A 20,753-nucleotide genomic window follows, 5' to 3' on the forward strand; every position below is an offset into this window, starting at 1 on the left:
ACTTTTGAATGGGGAAAAGTGTAACTGTCATGATGGAGATTGAAGCCCCGCCTCATAGTACAGGAGCCAATTAGCGATCGCTAAATGGCGAATACAGCCCGCCTTCTAGTACAGGAGCCAATCAGCGATCGCTATAGCATGAAAACTCTCCGAGGTAGGGGTTTGGAGCAGAAGTGATTTTCAGCAGATTTTGTGTGATACAAACATTTAGAAATGAAACTAAATAGAGAGTCGTTGTTAAATTGTATTGCTTATTCGTAATTTGTAATGTAATTGTAAGCTTGGCAAGTAGTTTTGGAGAATTTGATGTTTCCCATTCAAACAGAATGCCCGAGCATACTGCCCGAGATGCGTTTCCAAGATGGCCGCCGAGTGAAATGACTTGACTTTAAGGGACTTTGGTTTAATTTAGATGTGAATTTGTGGCGGAAGAAAGTAGTTCCTCAAACAAAGGGCTTCAAGACACTTTGTGGTTGTTTTAAATACCTATTTTACACCCTCAAACTGTTGCATAAACACAATATTAGAGTTGTAGCACTGTAAATGAGGCTAATATACAGCTAAATTGCAGTGCGACAAGTGTGATGACATTACCCAGAGGATGTTTATATTGCTGGTTTATTTGTGGTTATACCATGGTCGTCTACGGGAACCACAAATTAACTTTGGTTTTGCAAATCGAAGCACAGTTTAACCATGGTATTTGTACTAAAACTGTGGTTATACAAATGGATGTTTGGTTCATTTTCATAAGGGGTTGTTTTGTTCAGATTATTGGTTGATTTAGGCTGTGAATTTAAGACTAATTGAAATCAATACATGAGCATTTAATTAATAAAGAATTCATATATAGAAGTATACATTCATTCATCCATTTTCCTTCGCCACAGCGGAATGAACCACCAACTATTCCAGCATATGGTTTACACAGCAGATGCCCTTCCAGCAGCAACCTAGCACTGAGAAACACCCATACACACTCATTCACACACACACACACACACACACACACACACACACACTCGTACGCTACAGCCAATTTAGTTAATCAATTCTCCTATTGCGCATGTGTTTGGACTGTGGGGGAAACCGGAGCACCCGGAGGAAACCCACGGCAACACAGGGAGAACATGCAAACTCCACACAAAGACACCAACTGGCCCATCTGGGACTTGAACTAGCGACCTGCTTGCTGTGAAGTGACAGTGCTAACCACTGAGCCACCAAGCCAATAGAAGTATATATATATACAGTAAATTTTATAAATGTTATAGTGTTTGTGTATACTTAATCAGGTGTGTCTATTCAAACTCCTCCTAATGAGATTTTTCTCAATGAACACATTCATAAAACTCAATACCTTTCCCACACACATCTTCATAACAGCAATAAAGACGACGTTTGAAACATTATAAGCCATTTATTTATTGACTTCAGTAATTTTTCAGGTAGTTTTACATTTGCTCGATGCCCATGTGCGCTCTCTACATGTCCAAAACTCAAAGAAAGGCTCTGCGGAGTATACAGTATGTGGACTCTATTGACCAGGGGGTTTCCGAAGCGAAAAACACCGGCGTATCGAGTGTCCAGACGGATGAGTTGAATTGAAATGAAATCTGAGCACAGGCGCGGAGAGAGACGTGTCATTCAGGACAGCACCATTGCCTGGAACTCTGAAAAACATTCGACAAATAGACAACATACAGTCACTTCCTTATAAACATGATGGTATGACGTGTGTATGTAAAAAATATCAGCAGTTTTCTGTATTTTGTGATTCATGTTTTAATTTTCCCTCTTTATTTCTGCTTTTGAGTTGCATTATGGGATCTTAAATTTTCTTCCAACAACTTGTAACCTTGAAAAGTTTAAAAAAGTGACTTTTATTGTCATTTTTAATAGTCTGCAGTGCTATATTGTTGCTATATATTGTGCTATATTGTGTTGGTGTTGTATATTACACTACAAACACCTTGTAATAAACCACCAGTATGCTATAATTTCTGCTATTTTACACACTTATTTCTCTAGATATTATATCTCAAACTACAAAAATGTCAATAAAAGTCACTTTGTTAAACTTTAGAGTTGAATATTCAACATTAAAAGTGGACAGAGCAGTGATCAACATCCCATAATGCAATTCACAACCGTAAATAAACAGAAAACACACAAAATACGGAAACTACTATGCATGATTTGGATATTTAAAGTGATAAAGTGATAGTTCACTCAAAAATGAATATTCATGTTTTGGGGTGAACCCTCCCTTTAAAGCCCCTTTAATGTTCATTCTGAACTGTCTCTTTAAAGTCCATTTAATGGTAATTTTGGGATAAACTGTCTTTTTAATGTTCAGTTTGGGGTGAACCCTCACTTTAAAGTCCCTTTAATGTTCGTTTTGGGGTAAACTGTCCTTTTAATGTTATTTTTTTTGTGAACTAACCCTTTAATGTTAATTTTAAGGTAACCTGCCCCTTTAATGTTCATTCTGTTGTGAACTGTCTCTTTAAAGCCCCTTTAATATCTATTTTGGCATGAACTGTCCTGTAATGTTCGTTCTGGGGTGAACTGTCTCTTTAAAATCCTTTTAATGATAATTTTTGGGTAAACTCTCTCTTTAAAGTCCCTTTAATGTTTATTTTGGCGTGAACTGTCCTTTAATGTAAATTTTTGTGTCAACTGCCCCTTTAATGTTTATTTTTGGGGTGAACCGTCCCTTTAATGTTAATGTTTGGGCTGAACTGTCTCCTTAATGTTCATTTTGGGGTGTACTGTCTCTTTAATATTCATTTTGGGGCTGAGCTGTCTCTTTAATATTCATTTTGGGGCTGAACTGTCTCTTTAATGTTCATTTTTGGGTGAACTTTGTTCCTTTAATGTTCCTTTAATGTTATTTTTTTAGGTGAACTAACCCTTTAATGTTAATTTTGGGGTGAACTGTATTTTTTTTTAGGTGAACTAACCATTTAATGTTCATTTTGAGGTGAAATTAGGCCATTTAATGTTATTTTATTTGGTGAACTAACCCTTTAATGTTGATTTTTGGATGAACTGTCTCTTTAATGTTCATTTTTGGGTGAACTGTCTCTCTAATGTTCATTTTGGGGTGAACCATCCCTTTAATGTTCATTTTGGATGAACTGTCCCTTTAATGTTTATTTTTTTGGGTGAACTGTCCCTTTAATATTCATTTTGGGGCTGAACTGTCTCTTTAATGTTCATTTTGGGGTGAACCGTCCCTTTAATGTTCATTTTGCATGAACTGTCCCTTTAATGTTATTTTTTTGGGGTGAATTAACCCTTTAATGTTCATTTTTGGGTGAACTCTGTAACTTTAATGTTCATTTTTGGGTGAACTGTCCCTTTAATGTTCATTTTGGGGCTGAACTGTCTCTTTAATGTTCATTTTGGGGTGAACCGTCCCTTTAATGTTCATTCTTGGGGTGAACTGCCCCTTTAAATGGTGAGTCGTCAGTCAAATCAAGCTTCAAATCAAACTTCAGATGAATGGAAACAATCACAGAGATGTATATGGTAATAATGAATGAGGTAAATAAATATCATATAAAGCACTGTACTCACCTTCTGCTCCAATCTTGCCATCGCTGTCGTCGTCGGCTGCTGCTAGGAAAGCCTTTGTCTCTTTATCGGTCAGCACGCGAGCACCGCCGGAGAACCGCTGCAGGAAAAACCTGCACAAACACACAAAAACACGACCTGTGTGAGGGAGGAAACACTCAGGATGTGCACAAAGCCGGAGGATAAAGTGACTTGGCTAATGAAAAGGCTGAGAATAAACAGACGACAGGTAGACTAATCCCTGTCTGCTTTTGAAGGTCTCATAAGATTCAAATCAAGTTTTTTTTTATGTTAGTATAAGTGTGTTCATTTTAAGGATATCTATAAGCTAGCGTGATCCAAAACTGTGACAAAATTAGCATTTAGAAGATATAAACCTGATAAAAACATCCAAAGCTGGCAGCTTGTCACTTCCGCCTAAATGCATCAACAGTTTTTATCTTACTTCAGTTCCTCATCAAATCTTCTGACCAATCAAATGCTCTCTAGTGTCTGACATGCCCTGCCCCCTTCTTCTCATTGGCTGTTCATTTGATGCGCTTGAGCTATACCACTCTCACTGGCAGAGCTGTGAGAAAAACTAATCGCGATTGGCTGTTTTTTTTAAAGGGGAGGAGCTACACTATGCCCCACCCTCTCTTCATGTTTCAGTTGAGGTTACATCAAACATTAAATTAAAATGCACGTTTCAAAGCACTTCAGCTTTATTAGTATCCATATTAAACTCGGAACTATGATTGCGCAATTCCAGCATTACGGATGTTACATTTACAAGTTCACAGATCTTAACATTATAGTAAAACATCGGATTATACTTACAAATACACTCAAAACAGAGTTAAAGGGCTCATGAAATGCTTTGAAGTGTGAATTTTTAATTAAATGTTTGACGTACTTGGCAATTTATTTTTCATGGGAACGTTCATTCGTTCATGTTCCTTCAGCTTAGTCCTTTTATTCATCAGGGGTCGCCACAGCGGAACGAACCGCCAACTTTTCCAGCATATGTTTTACACAGCGGATGCCCTTCCAGCTGCAACCCAGTACTGGGAAACACACTCACATTCACGCACACACACACACTCATACACTAGGGCCAATTTAGTTGATCAATTCCACTTTAGCGCAATAGGAGCACCAGGAGGAAACCCACGCGAACATGAGGAGAACATGCAAACTCCACACAGAAATGCCAACTGACCCAGCCGGGACTCGAACCAATAACCTTCTTGCTTTGAGGCCACAGTACTAACCACTGAGCCACCCATGGGAAGGTTGCATTTGCATTGCTGGATAGTTGAAGGTCTTACTTGAGTTCGTCCTCCTCGATGAAGCCGCTGGCGTCGTTGTCCAAGATGTTGAAGATGTTCTTCACATCCTGAGGACTTTTCTTGGTCATCCCACACAGCTGGAAGAACTTCTTGGGGTTGAAGGAGTCTGGAGCTGGACACAAAATAAAAACATTAAAGAAACATGAGCTGCAAAAAACGCTTTTCTTACTTTGAGTTTTTGCCTTGTGTCTAGTCTAAGCACTTAAACATTCTTAAATCAAGAAGCATTTTCCACATTAAACGTGTTGTCTTGTTTTCAGAACAAGTGGGGTGAGCAAAATAACCTCAGGTCAAAGCAAAAACAATTATTCTGCTTGCCTCATTGGCAGATTATTTTACTTGTTTTAAGGAAATAATCACTTACTCATTACTTCTTAATTTCTTTGCAAGTCTAAGAAAAGCTTCTTGATTTAACAATTCCTAGACATTTTGGCTAGAAGAAACAAAATTACCGCAACTGCCCTTTTACGGTAACTAACCTGTAAATGTATTGTACAGTAGCAGGGCCCTACCGCAATTTAATATTACTGTAAAATAGCCTTACTGCAACTTCTTTTTATGTAAAAAACTGCCCTTCGTCGACGTCAATAGCCTAGTGGTTAAGTGCACCGACATATAGCACCATGGTGCTTGCGATGACCCGAGTTCAATTCCCGGCACGAGGTCCTTTGCCGACCCTTCCCCTCTCTCTGCTCCTAATACTTTCCCGTCTATAACCTCTACTATCCTATCCAAATTAAAGGCGAACCCCCCCCCCCCCCCCCCCCCCCCCAAAAAAAAAAAAAATAAAAACTGCCCTTTACCACATTTTTTATTTTACAGCATGACAACTTTTACAGTAGTTTTACTGTAATTTAAAAATGGTGGCACAGTAGTTAGCAATGTCACCTTACAGCAAGAAGGTCGCTGGTTCGAGTCCTGGCTGGGTCAGTGGTCGTTTCTGTGTGGAGTTTGCATGTTCTTCCCGTGTTCCGGTTTCCCCCACAGTCCAAACACATGCGCTATAGGGGAATTGATTAACTAAATTGGCCTTAGTGTATGTGTGTGAATGAGTGTGTATGGGTGTTTCCCAGTACTGGGTTTGCAGTTAGAAGGGCATCCGCTGCATAAAACATATGCTGGATAAGTTGTCGGTTCATTCCGCTGTTGTGACTCCTGATAAATAAAGAGACTAAGCTGAAGGAAAATGCCAACGGACCCAGCCAGGACTCGAACCAGCAACCTTTGCTGTGAGGCCACAGTGCTTACCACTGAGCCACCATGCCGTCGCAATACAAGATGTTAATTAATATTTTTTTTATCAACCGTCTCATTTTTGTATTCGACTACAGTAGATGTACTTGATTACACTTTGATTACAGTAGAATACTGCAAATTCCTAATACACAGTAAGTTACTGTATGCAGTAACATTTTAAAATTACTTCCAATGCAGTGCATCTTACAGTAGTGAACTAAAAAACATATGTGGTATTTTACTGGACATTTTTGCGGTAAATAATTGTAAATTTGCAGCTAAGTCTAACAATGTACTACAACTTAAAGTAATTAAAAACACAATTAAAACACAATTGTTCATAAATGCTGACGCAGGAGTGTGTGTGTGTGTTTAAAAACCTTAATTACAGTAGATTACCACAAATTCCTAATATGTGGTCAGTTACTGTAAACATTTTAAAATTGCTCCCAATGCAGTGCATATTACAGTAGTGAACTGTAAAGAACATATGTGGGGTTTTACTGGGCGCTTTTGCAGTAAATAACTGTAAAATTGCAGCAAAGTCTAACAGTGTACTGCGATTTAAATGTAGATAAAAACACAGTTAAAAACACTTTTATTCATAAATGCTGAGGCAAGAGAGTGTGTTTAAAAAAATGTATTATACTTTGATTACGGTAGAATACCGCAAATTCCTAATATGCAGTACGTTATTGAATATATTTTAAAATTACTCCCAATGCAGTGCATATTACAGTAGTGAGCTGTAAAGAATGAATGTGGGGTTTTAATGGGGGTTTTTGCAGTAAATAACTGTAAAATTGCGGTAAAGTCTAATAGTGTACTGCGACTTAATAAGTCATTAAAAATACTGTAAAAAATTTTCATAAATGCTGAGGCAGGAGAGTGTCTGTGTTTAAAAAAAAAAACTTGATTACAGTAGGTTACCGCAAATGTCTAATATATAGTAAGTTACTGTAAACATTTTTAAATTACTCCCAATGTAGTGCATATTACAGTAGTGAGCTGTAAAGAACATGCGTGGCATTTTGCGGTAAATAACTGTAAAATTGCAGCAAAGTCTAACAGTGTACTACAACTTAAATGTAATTAAAAACACAGTAAAAAACACTTTTATTCATAAATGCTGAGGCAAGAGAGTGTGTGTTTAAAAAAAATTATTACACTTTGATTACGGTAGAATACCGCAAATTCATAATATGCGGTATGTTATTGAATACATTTTAAAATTACTCCCAATGCAGTGCATATTACAGTAGTGAGCTGTAAAGAATGAATGTGGGGTTTTAATGGGGGTTTTTGCAGTAAATAACTGTAAAATTGCGGTAAAGTCTAATAGTGTACTGCGACTTAATAAGTCATTAAAAATACTGTAAAAAATTTTCATAAATGCTGAGGCAGGAGAGTGTCTGTGTTTAAAAAAAAAAACTTGATTACAGTAGGTTACCGCAAATGTCTAATATATAGTAAGTTACTGTAAACATTTTTAAATTACTCCCAATGTAGTGCATATTACAGTAGTGAGCTGTAAAGAACATGCGTGGCATTTTGCGGTAAATAACTGTAAAATTGCAGCAAAGTCTAACAGTGTACTACAACTTAAATGTAATTAAAAACACAGTAAAAAACACTTTTATTCATAAATGCTGAGGCAAGAGAGTGTGTGTTTAAAAAAAATTATTACACTTTGATTACGGTAGAATACCGCAAATTCATAATATGCGGTATGTTATTGAATACATTTTAAAATTACTCCCAATGCAGTGCATATTACAGTAGTGAGCTGTAAAGAATGAATGTGGGGTTTTAATGGGGGTTTTTGCAGTAAATAACTGTAAAATTGCGGTAAAGTCCAATAGTGTACTGCGACTTAATAAAAGTCATTAAAAATACTGTAAAAACAAATTTCATAAATGCTGAGGCAGGAGAGTGTCTGTGTTTTTAAAAAAAAACTTGATTACAGTAGGTTACCGCACATGTATAATTTATAGTAAGTTACTGTAAACATTTTAAAATTACTCCCAATGTAGTGCATATTACAGTAGTGAGCTGTAAAGAACATACGTGGCGTTTTGCGGTAAATAACTGTGAAATCGCAGCAAAGTCTAACAGTATATTACAGCTTAAAAATAGTAATTAAAAATACAGTAAAAAAAACAATTGTTTATAAATGCTGAGGCAGGAGAGTGTGTGTGAAAAAACTTGATTAACTTGATTGTGAATTACACCTTGATTACAGTAGCATACCGCAGGTTCCTAATGTACTATAAGTTACTGTAAAAGTTTTAAAATTACTCCCAATGCAGTGCATATTACAGTAGTGAGCTGTAAAGAATGAATGTGGGGTTTTAATGGGCGTTTTTGCAGTAAATAACTGTAAAATTGCAGCAAAGTCTAACAGTGTACTGCGACTTAATAAAAGTAATTAAAAATACTGTAAAAACAATTATTCATAAATCCTGAGGCAGGAGAGAGTCTGTTTTTAAAAAACTTGATTACAGTAGATTACAGTAGCTTACCGCAAATTCTTAATATGCGGTAATTTACTGTAAACGTTTTGGCCCACAATGCAGTGCATATTACTGTAGTGAACTGTAAAGAATGTATGTGGTATTTTAATGGGCGTTTTGCGGTAAATAACTGTACAATTGCGGTAAAGTCTAACAATGTAATACAACTTTTAAAAAAGCCATTAAAAATACTGTAAAAAAACCAATTGTTCATAAATGCTGAGGCAGGAGAGAGTGTGTGTGTGTGTGTGTGTGTGTGTGTGTGTTTACCTTGACAGTCCTTGAGTGCACAGTCGATGGCATCAGCGGAAAGGATAGATGTGAGAGACATGATCCTGGACAAGAGGGAGATTTACAGTTTCACATTATTCACTCACAAATACATGCAATAATTCTCTACATACAGTTAAAAAAGCTGCTTACAGGATACATGTGAATGCAAACAATGCTTACATACCTGAAGCTTTCGTCTTGTTTCTAGTCAAAATATCTATAAACTCTTAAATCAAGAAGCATTTTCTAGATGAGCAAAACAAATAGTGTAGTTTTGAGAAATAACCAGTCAAAATGAAGTGAGTTTTTAGTCTAAACAAGCCAAATAATCTGCCAATGGGGGAAGAAAAATACATTTAAGATTATTTCACTTCCCCCATTTTATTTGGTCTAGAAACAAGACAGAAACTCAAAGTAAGAGAAGCTTTTTTTGCTGTGTATTGTATGCTAACAAGACCTGCTTATGGGATACATGTGAACGCACACATTACTAATAAATGCATATTACTAACAGATAATTCTGTAATAATGCTGTGTGTGTTTATAATCTGAGCTATGCTTTTCCATCAATGCATATGCATTCATTTATTAGTCCCTTTATTCATCAGGGGTCGCCACAGCGGAATGAACCACCAACTATTCCAGCGTATGTTTCACGCAGTGGATGCCCTTCCAGCTGCAAACCCAGTACTGGGAAACACACTCACATTCACACACATACACACATTCATACACTACGGGCAATTTAGTTCATCAATTCCCCCGATAGCGCATGTGTTTGGACTGCTGGGGAAACCGGTGCATCCGGAGGAAACCCACAACACGGGGAGAACATGCAAACTCCACATAGAAATGACAACTGGCCCAGCCAGGACTCGAACCAGTGGCCTTCTTGCTGTGAAGCCACAGTGCTAACCACTGAGCCACCGTGTCACCTATTCAATGCATGTATGAATAATTAAATACATGTTTTTAGTGATTGATATTGATTAATGGACAGACAGGCAGACAGATAGATAGATAGATAGATAGATAGATAGATAGATAGATAGATAGATAGATGGATGGATGGATGGATGGATGGATGGATGGATGGATGGATGGATGGATGGATGGATGGATGGATGGATGGATGGATGGATGGACGGACGGACGGACGGACGGACGGACGGACGGACGGACGGACGGACGGACGGACGGACGGACAGACAGACAGACAGACAGACAGAGAGATAGATAGATAGATAGATAGATAGATAGATAGATAGATAGATAGATAGATAGATGGATAGATAGACAGATTTGTACCTAAAGGGTTCATATTAATACCTCAAGGGGACATATTAGTACATAAAGAGTACAAAAGTATTCCTCTTAAAATTTTAGGTAAACTGAAAAAATTATTTAAAGATGATGCCTTGAATTTACTAAACATTTTTAAGTTAAGTGGTTGTAAACAATTTATTTCGGCTGATTTTAAACAAACAAATTAGGATAAACATTACTGCACTGTAAAAAATGATATGATCAATTAGTCCTGACAACATATGTTTTTAGGTTACTGTAACTTATTAAACTAAGTTAATCATGTTCTAACTTAATTCAATAAGTTACGCAAGCTGTTTTAAGTCAGTTTAACATAATATAAGTTCAATGGACTCATAAGGTTAATTTCGTTCAGCTTAAAAATGTAAGGCAACCAGAGTTTTTTATACCGTGTGAATTAATTTAATTTGTTTAAATTCAACACATGTGAATTGTTTCCAACAGTTTTGCAGAATCTTTTGTTTTCAGTGTATATGCTTTTAAAGTATAGCAATATGGACCCTTTAAGTACAAATGTGTATCTTTTGAAAAGGTACCACCCGGTGAACTCTTGTACCTTTATTACGCATACATGCTTATTAAAACAGTTTTAATGTCGCACATCATTACATTTCACTACATTCACTTTATAAAATGCAGGAAATGCTTTTCATTCTTAGAGTTCTTGGCTAATTTCTAGTCCAGATATCAAAAACTTTCAAATCAAGAAGCCTTTTATAGACAAGCACAAACATATTGTGTTGTTTTCAAAAATAGAGTCAAAATTAAGTGATGTTTTTCCTTTAAAACAAGCTAAATAATCTCATTTTCTCCTTGAACTCAGATTATTTTGCTTGTTTAAACTAAAAACTCACTTCAGTTTGACTCAATATTTCTGAAAACAGCACAAATGTTTCCTGCTAGTTTATAAAATGCTTCTAGACTAAAGGGTTTTTAGATATTTAAAGCAGAAACAAGACAAAAACTTTAAGAAAGAAAATAGTTTCCAGTCCAAATCTCTAAAAATTCTGAAATCAAGAAACATTTCGAGACGAGAACACAAGATATAGTCCTGTTTTTAGCAATAATGAGTCAAAATGAAGTGAGTTTTTAGATAAAACAAGCTAAATAATCTCATTTTCGCCTTGAATTCTGATTATTTAGCATGCTTTAGCTAAAAACTCACTTCATTTTGACTCTGTTTCTGAACACAAGACAATTGCTTGTCTATAAGTGCCTCGTGAGTAAAGAATATTTCGATTTTTGGAGTAAAAACAGACAAAACCAAGTAAGAAAAGCATTTTTTGCAGTGTACATGAGGAAACTGCACACACTGCAAAAAGAGAGAGAGAGTTTCATCCTGTTTCTAGCCCAAATATCCAAAAATCCTTAAACCAAGAAGCATTTTCTAGGAGTTTTTCCTTAAAACAAGCTAAAATAATCTAATTTTGCCTTAAAATTAAGAGTATTTAGCTTGTTTTAATAAAAAAAAACTCATAATTTCTGAAAACAACTCATTTTTTTGCTTGTCATCGCCAAAAAACTTGCAAATATGCAGCTATTTCGCCTATAAACTCTTAGTGTTTTGGTGTGTGATTTGCATGCCTTACCTCAGTGCAGTCCTCCGGCAGGTGAATGAACAGAAGTATAAGGCTGAGTGGTGACTGTGAAGCGCTCCAGGTGAGATTTATATAGCTCTCAGTGCTCTGACAGCGGCCGGTTCTCCAGTTACCCGTCTGCGGATCAAGTTCTGGCGCTCAGGTTACTTACCTAACTAATTAACCTGTACTATTTATACCGGTTTGAGTTGGAGGTGTTTGTTTTGTGGGGCCAGCCCTCAGACATCTGCAACGCCCTTGTGAAAAGGCAAATGAAGTAATAAATGCTTTGCTATCTGCCCGGCCGGATCAGAATACAGGCATCACAAAGGCTCATCCGATCCGCTCGAGCTCACGGCTCATTCTCAAGCCCTCATTATAATATTATATAAACACTTTATAATGCAGGAGTGGAGGAGGAGGAGGAGGAGGAGGGGGTTTCTGCTTAATTCAGCATTTACTGAGGGCCAGTGCTGTTTGGCTGTTTTCTCACTGTGTGTTTTTTTTTTTTTGGCTTTTTTTGGTGGTAATATCCTTTGGACATCCTTAAATTGAAGATATAGTTATCTGACTAGGTGAAAATGGTGTTATTGCAGCCAAATTAAAATAAAAATGACTTTTTCCTGAAGAAAAACATTACAGAAAGTGAATTTGCTCTGTTAAACATCACTTTTCAAACATTTCAGAGTAGAGTGAACAATATTGACTTCATCTGTGTGTGTGTGTGTGTGTGTGTGTGTGTGTGTGCGTGTGTGTGTGTGTGTGTGTGTGTGTGTTAAAAATATTTTTCTAATTTTAGGCATAAAATCACTTCAAGCAAACATTCATTCATTCATTTCCTTTTTGGCCTTTACTAATTAGGGGTCGCCACAGTGGAATGAACCGCCAACTATTCCAGCATATGTTTTATGCAGAGGATGCGCTTCCAGCTGCAACCCAGTACTGGGAAACACCCATACACTCTCACATTCACACACATTCATACACTACGGTCAATTTAGTTCATCAGTTCCCCTATAGCGCATGTGTTTGGACTGTGGGGGAAACCGGAGCACCAGGAGGAAACCCACACCAACACGAGGAGAACATGCAAACTCCACACAGAAATGCCAACTGGCCAAGCTGGGACTCGAACCAGCGACCTTCTTGCTGTGAGGCGACAGCGCGACCCACTGCACCACCATGACACCCCTTTAAGTAAATATTCATTCATTTATTTTCTTTTCGGTTTAGTCCCTTATTAATCCGGGGTCGCCACAGCGGAATGAACCGCCAACTTATCCAGCATAAGTTTTACACAGCGGATGCCCTTCCAGCCACAACCCAACACTGGGAAACACCCATACACACTCTTTCACACACATACACTACAGCCAATTTAGCTTATTCAATTCCTCTGTAAGGCATCGCCACTGTGACGCTCCCTTTAAGTAAACTATTTATTATTAAAATAAATTGTTAATAAATAATTAAAATAAATATTAATTCACTCCAAAAACATTTCATAATCTTTATATATATAAACTTAAAAATGGTCATGTTTTAACAAAAAAAATCTAAAAAACAAACATTCTTAAATCAAAACACGTCATTTAATTTTTATTAATGTATTAAATTGTGTCAGCCGAGTAAGAAAACTATTTAATTATTATTTTTCTCAAGAATAAAAATAATAATTTCTCGAATTTTTTGTTGTTGTTGTTTTATTTTTAAAAATTTCCAAAAATAATAAATATTTACTTAAAAAAACAGCCGACCTAAGCAGAGCTTATTTGTAAATGAATAAAAGTCACCGTGACCGACGTCTGCCAAACAAGTTCAGTTCTCCCGGATCATGACGTCATTAAATATAGCGCTAAAGAGAGCATCACATTTCTGATCGGTCTTTAATTATATTGTGCATATAACGTTTTATAGGTCAGTCATGGATAGTAAAAGCATGTACAAACATGAATCGTATGAAGTTCACTTCACTATTATGTATGAGGTGAACAACCAATACTGAAATGTCTCGCTCAGTCTAATCTTCAAGAAGAGCCCACAGTTACTGTAGCTCCTCTGTCATGTTTTCTGGCTGACTTGACCCGCTTTGCTTCTGTCTCCCGCTCTCCTGATCCATTCGCTCAGTTTCATCTTCTCTTGATATCCCTTGATCAAGCTCATCATCAGATTTACTAACAATGAAAACCTGCTCTGCCTCTCAGCCATTTTGAAAACACAAATATTATTTAGGCAGGCCACTATGGCGTTATTTATTTTAGCTGCTCACTGCTGACGAAACAATCACCAACCAATGAGAGGGACTGTAAACATAAGAAGCCGATTGGCTGAAGATATTGTTGAGGTCCAATAGTTAAACATGACGCTTGCTTTAACTTGCACATGGTGACTAGTGACTGCCGTGTGTGTGTACGTGCAGCCTTCACTTGGACTCACACACTCTCTCTCTCTCACACACATACACACACGCAGGTATTCACCATGCACAAGTTAATACCGGATCCATTAAAATAAATACCAGAACGTGAATATCTGACATTTTCCGGAACAGGATCCGGCAAGATCCGGCTCAAATGAAGCACTGGACCTACGGTATTTTAAAGTGAGTTTATGTTTAAAAGAAGAACAAACTAAAAGAAGAAACTTGTATATTACTACTCTTTCAAAATACACACTTGTACCTAAAGAGTTCATATTGACTCCTTAATTATTACCTGAACAGTTTTAGGCAGTAATATTTACTTCTAAGCTGTCAATATGCACCCTTTATGTATGAAGAGTACTGCCCCAATAACAGCTTGTTTCTTCTGAGAGTGTAAACACACCCAGCTGACAAAAACATGTTTTGCCAACATGAAATGCTTTGGTAGCGTTTCCATTCTCTGAGCGTACAAAACATCCAGATAAAATGTTTTAAGTACATTCTCTCTCTCTGCTGCGCTAGCGTTTGCAGTTCTAACGTCAAACATCATGAGAATGCTACGTCTGAATCTTCCCTAAACATCACAAAACTTATACTTTTATTATTTAACAATGTTTTTAATGGTAAATGTCTAACTTTAATGTTTTAAAATGGTTAAAATTATGAAAGAATGACATTCCATAATGGCTGTTTTTAAATCTTCTGAAATTCTCCCGTCGGAAGCAGCATTCCGAAACATCAAAGCAGGTTCAAATTTGAATTCTGCTTCACTTCCTGTTTTGGGAGGTTCTTTCTTTTGATCCTTCTTTTGAATCTTCCCTAAACATCCCAAAACGTGTCATATATATGTATATTAGGGGTGCTCATAATAACCGATTCACCGTTAAATTATTCAAAGATGTTTCCTTGGATTTACTAATTTTTTTTACGTTAAGTCGTTGTAAACAATTTAATTAGGCTGAATTTAAACAAACAAATTAAGTTGAACATAGCTCAATTTTATTTGTTTGTTTAAATTCAACACAAAGAAATAGTTTGTGTAACGGAATCTGCTTTCTACGTAATAACACCAAGACGACACCAAGAGCAGCTTTCCTTGATTTTATTTAGTCCTGCAGAAGACAATTAAACACAAATAAGTTGTCTTCTGGCTGTAGTGCACATCCGACCCCCTCATCAATACACAGCAGCATTGTCTGGTCAGATTAATTATTTTCTCAATAATATAAGTAATGACATTGGATAAATTTTACAATTTATACAAAATTACACACATAATCTCTTATAATTTGACACTTGTTTAAGAAAGGATAGATTAAAATTCACAGAAAAACTTTTTTTTCTTTACAGTTACACAATGAAGACAAAATGGCGATTTGCCAACGTGCGGTTAGCACTTATGTTAATCATTAGAAAACTGCCACAAACTTAATTCAGCGATAAAACCAAACAAAAATAACATAATAATGTAATATAGTTTGCATGAAATGACAACCACTTGCTTAAGAATGATAGAAATATGAAATACACTCAGGAGCAAAGCTCTGCACAAACAACCCTCATCAATACACAGCAGCATAGTGAGGGTAGAAGGAGAAAAGACGAACTACGGCAACACAAGAGGTACAAAAAGGGGCGATGTGCAGATTATTGCCATGAAAAATAAATTAAAATGACTGCAAAATGTGTTCTCAAAATGATAAAATTCACAAATATGAAATAAAATCTTTATATAAATAAAAAGCACAATATAATTTGAAATTGTTATAATTTTAACAGAGTGCAATAGTAACTCTGTTACATTTGCAACACTTTTGCATGCGACACTTTTTTCAGTGAAGCGTGCGCTTTTTAAAAGACAAGTATACCTCAAACATAAACCAAGATTATTTTAATCACCCCATTGGTAGATTATTTAGCTTGTTTTAAGGAAATAAACACTTAATTTTGACTCATTATTTCTGAAAACAACACAATATTTTGTGCTTGTCTCGAAAATGCTCCTTAATTTAATGATTTTTAGACATTTGGACTAGAAACAAGTAAGAAAAGCTTGTTTCTGCTGTGCGTTTTGCTGTATAACTTTATAAATCCCATAATCTGCTGTGGATTTTTTCCCTCCTCTTCATCTTAATGGCCTAATCTGCTCCATATTGTCTCGCTTTACTGTTTAAGAACAGATGCAAGCCCATAATCCACTGCTGCCAGATGCAGATCTAATTCAGCTGCAAACACACGCACACACAGCATCATGATAGTTTCTTCTCATTTCTCCATGCACAGGCAGATAAAGAGCGCGCGCACACACACACACACACACACACACACACACACACACACGCACACACACAGCATCATGATAGTTTCTCCTTCTGGCTCTGTCATCTGTGCTCTGCTGATTCAGGGATTGGAGGTCACCTTTTGACTGCTCGCTGTAATCAATGTTTAAAACGCATCTGCTAGACGCATTTATTATGTAAGGCGGTGCAAAATGTCCCTACTTCACGGTTTCGAGTGCAGGGAAAAAAAACAAATACGGACGCCGCTTAACTTTTGGTCACCGAACCCCGTGTTGCGATTAATTGGAGGAGTTTTTTTTTTTCCATGAGGCGATGGAGTTACAGACAGCGCATCCTTCATAGCAGTGTAAAGGATATATCTCTGCTCTTAACAAAGCTGTCTCTTACATCAACGTTTCACACTGCATTATCTCATGCTTTAAAGGGCACACGCTGAACAATACTAATAAAGCTAAACAGTAAAACAATAAGCATTCATATTTAAGGTCTCTCGTTCATGCTGAGTGCACAATAGGTGGTTTGCCATCTCCAGGTTGGAGGAAAGTCCTTACCCCAGGTGGAAGAGTTCAAGTATCTTGGGTTTTTGTTTATGAGTGAGGGAAGGATGGAGCGTGAGATTGACAGGCGGATTGGTGCAGCGGCAGTAATGCGGTCGATGTACCGGTCCATTGTGGTAAAGATGGGGTCAATCTACGTTCCTACACTGACCTATGGTCATGAGCTTTGGGTCATGACCGTAAGGACAAGATCTCGGATACAATCGGCCGAAATAAGTTTCCTTCTCTTGGTGGCAGGGCGCACTCTTATAGACAGGGTGAGAAGCTCTGTCACCTGGGAGGAGCTCAGAGTAGAGCCGCTGCTCCTCCACATCCAGAGAAGTCAGTTGAGGTGGCTCGGGCATGCCTTCTGGACGCCTACCTAGGGAGGTGTTCCAGGCATGTCCCACCAGGACGAGGCCTCGGGGAAGACCCAGGACACGCTGTAGGGACTATGTCTCTCGGCTGGCTTGGGAACGCCTCGGGATCCCCCCTGAGGAGCTGGAGGAATTGTCTGGGAAGAGGGAAGTCTGGGGTTCTCTCCTAAGACTGCTGCTCCCATGACCCGGCCCTGGAAAAGCAGTAGAAAATGAATGAATGAATGAATGAATGTTGTTATAATAATATTTTAGTTGTTATTTCTGAAGATTTATGGAACACTGAAGTAATAGTGCTGAAAATTCAGATGAAAAAAATGAAAATTAATATTCATGCACAATATATATTTTTTAACTTGTGAAACTGCGATACCGTGTAACTGCATTTTGGATCGAATAAATGTGGCGTGGTGCGAATAAAAACACATTAAACATTACAAATATATAAAAATATTGTTTATTTAAACAGTGAATTATTGACTTGAGTAATTAGAAATGTTATAATACTATAAATGACTCCACTGGTATTATTGATGAGTAATCATCTCTTGATAAATAATGTAGTAGTATTATGATTCTAATGATATATTATATAGTCTCTAATAATATAATACAATGCTAGTTTCAATGCTGGTCTTGCTGGTTACAACACTGGTCTCAATGCTGGTCTTGCTGGTGTCAATAATGGTCTTTCTGGTCTCAATGCTAGTCTCAATGCTGATCTTAATGCTGGTCTTGTTGGTTTGAACACTGGTTTCAATGCTGGTTTTAATGCTGGCCTCAGTGCTGATCTTGTTGGTCTCAATGCTGGTTTCAATCAGTGGCATAGTTTGTGGTTTGAACATTGGGTTGAAGTGCAGGGGTCCGTTCCTCACACTTCACTTAAATGATCTAAGATGATTAGACAGATCCTGGATCTGTTAATCTTAATAACTGATCTCTGGCTAATTTGGTTTTTCAAACAAGTTCGTGAATCAGATTAAAATGTCTGAATGAACTGATCTGAGATCGCTGCGTGTGTTTTGAAGGACAGATCTATCGATTGGCTGACGGCACAGCAGCGTAATGACATCATCTGATTAATATTCAATTATCCATCTGAGCAAAATTACATAAAATTCGTAGTAAACGGTTTGTTAAATATGATACGCAATAACTTTCCACCTGTTGTGGGCTGCAGGTTTTACACTGTCATGTGTCAAGTATTTAGCAATTTATTTAGTTTTACATTTTAGGTTGGATTTTCTTTACTATAGTAGCCCAGGCCTGTTTTAATGAATTTAAACAAATTTTTCATCAAAAAAGCATTTTGATATCGGTAAAGGTGTCTGCAGCTTTTGCAAAGCATCAAATCACCTGCATATTAGCTGTCAAAACATGCATGACTGCATAAATTATTATTCCCTTTTATATAAACAAACAAACAAACAAACAAACAAAAAACAGTTGAATATTGTGCATGTTGTCTATTATACAGAAATTGTACTAAAGCTGGGTAATACCTTAAACTAGTACATGTTTGTATCTAAAAAAATCCATTTTAATAAATGTTTTCTTTGATCCCCTTGGGGAGATTTTTTTACTTTATATATAGTTAAAAATATATATTTACTATTTTCCAAGTGTGTATAACTACTGTGAGATATCAGCATTTGGTACATACTTTCAGTATGATCTTTGCTTGAACTGACCCGATCTAATCCCGTTTATATGAAATGAGCCTGCTCCCAAGCAGGTTTGAGCTACCAGACCTGTTACTATGACAACAAATCTCGGATCAGTTTTGAAGAACTAAACGATCCTGGATTGTGTCAAATCGTCAATATCCAAATCCAGCTAACTGAGTAATATACGTACGAAGAACGGACCCCAGGTGTGCTTGATTTATTTATTTATTTATTTTTAAGTACCAAGTAAATGTTTGTGGGGTTTTAATTGCAAGTGCTGAATAATGGTCTCAATGCCGGTCTTTCCAGTTTAAGCAAAATGAGCGAATGAAAATGCCTGAAATGTGATCTGGATTCTGTCTAGGATTAGCAGCCTAATAAGTGACATTACTGACAATAACCATACAGATCAGCTTTATCATTACAACAATGCATTCACACACACACAGCACACACACACACATACACACAGCACAACACTCTAATGTCAACCGGCATTTACGCAGTCACGTTTGAGCGCATCACAAAAGACGTTAATTCGTATAGCGGCCGGCTATATTGAGTTGCAGGACACACACACACACACACACACACGCACACGTGTCCCGTTTGGAGGTGTTTGTTGTTGTGGGACACTCCTGTGTGGGAGACCCGGACTCACTGAAGCTGAAGGGGAAACCGGAGAGCCCCGGCTGACAGGCACACCGGACACAGAGGTGCTGTTTACCCGCAAACACCGGTGTCATGAGCCGATACGGTTACTCTCAGATCATTTATTTATTATCTGCGTTTGCTTAAATCCTCCCGAGCACCGAGTCACACCACACTGACCCCGACTAAGGTGTCTACTTTTGGCAACACTCGGGTACTTAGCGCATAACTAGCCTAGCATGCTAGCCTGGCTGTAAAGATGGAGAAATTGTAGCTACAGTACAAGCAGCTGTGTGTGCGGCTTGTTTATTGTTTTAGGGTTAGTGGTATAATACAGCAAAGAAGTTGTTGTTTTGTTTGTAGTCCAAAATCAGTAACTTTACTAAAGGTGCTTATTGCATTACAACAAAAAAGTTAAGGTTATTCATTACCATAACTTTGTTAGTTACTATAATAACTTCTTAAGAAGCATAAACACGCAAAAAAATAGCATTATTTTCAGAATAAGTCCAAATTAATTGATTTGCCCCCTTAAAACAAGCTAAATTATCTAATGGGGCAAGTAGATTAAACTTATTTCGAAGTGAAAATAAGATTATTTACGCACTTTCTCCATTGGCAGCTTGTTTTTAAAAAAAAACTAACTTATTAGACTAAATTTTTACATGTAATGCTTCTGGATTTAAGAATTTTTAGATATTTGGACTAGAAACAAAACAAAAAACTCAAGTAAGAGAACTTTTATTTTACAGCGGATACTTATTTTTAAAGATAAATACACTAGATGAACTTATAGATGTTTTTTCGAGATGTTTAATGTTATTTATTTCTGCAGGACAGAACAGTTTTAAAAATATGTTCATAGTTATTACAACAATATTAAAACTACAATAAAACTACATTGTCAGGCTGCTTTGACACAATCTACCTTATTAAAGCGCTATCGAAATCAAGTAAGTAAT

The 20,753-nt window shown here is 37.0% G+C and overlaps 1 protein-coding gene across 1 annotated transcript; it reads right to left on the reverse strand.

Moving 5' to 3' along the window:
* Positions 1–1,400: 1,400 nt before the first annotated feature.
* pvalb8 (parvalbumin 8) lies at positions 1,401–12,002 on the reverse strand. Its single transcript, XM_056454398.1, has 5 exons — positions 11,851–12,002; positions 8,933–8,997; positions 4,893–5,025; positions 3,586–3,695; positions 1,401–1,673 (listed from the first exon to the last, which is right to left on the reverse strand). Exons 2-5 carry the CDS (start codon positions 8,991–8,993, stop codon positions 1,648–1,650), a joined length of 330 nt encoding a protein of 109 aa, XP_056310373.1. The 5' UTR covers positions 8,994–8,997; positions 11,851–12,002; the 3' UTR covers positions 1,401–1,647.
* Between the last annotated feature and the right edge of the window lie 8,751 nt (positions 12,003–20,753).

This window comes from Danio aesculapii, chromosome 3, assembly GCF_903798145.1.
Source record: "Danio aesculapii chromosome 3, fDanAes4.1, whole genome shotgun sequence".
Classification (NCBI taxonomy): Eukaryota; Metazoa; Chordata; class Actinopteri; order Cypriniformes; family Danionidae; genus Danio; species Danio aesculapii.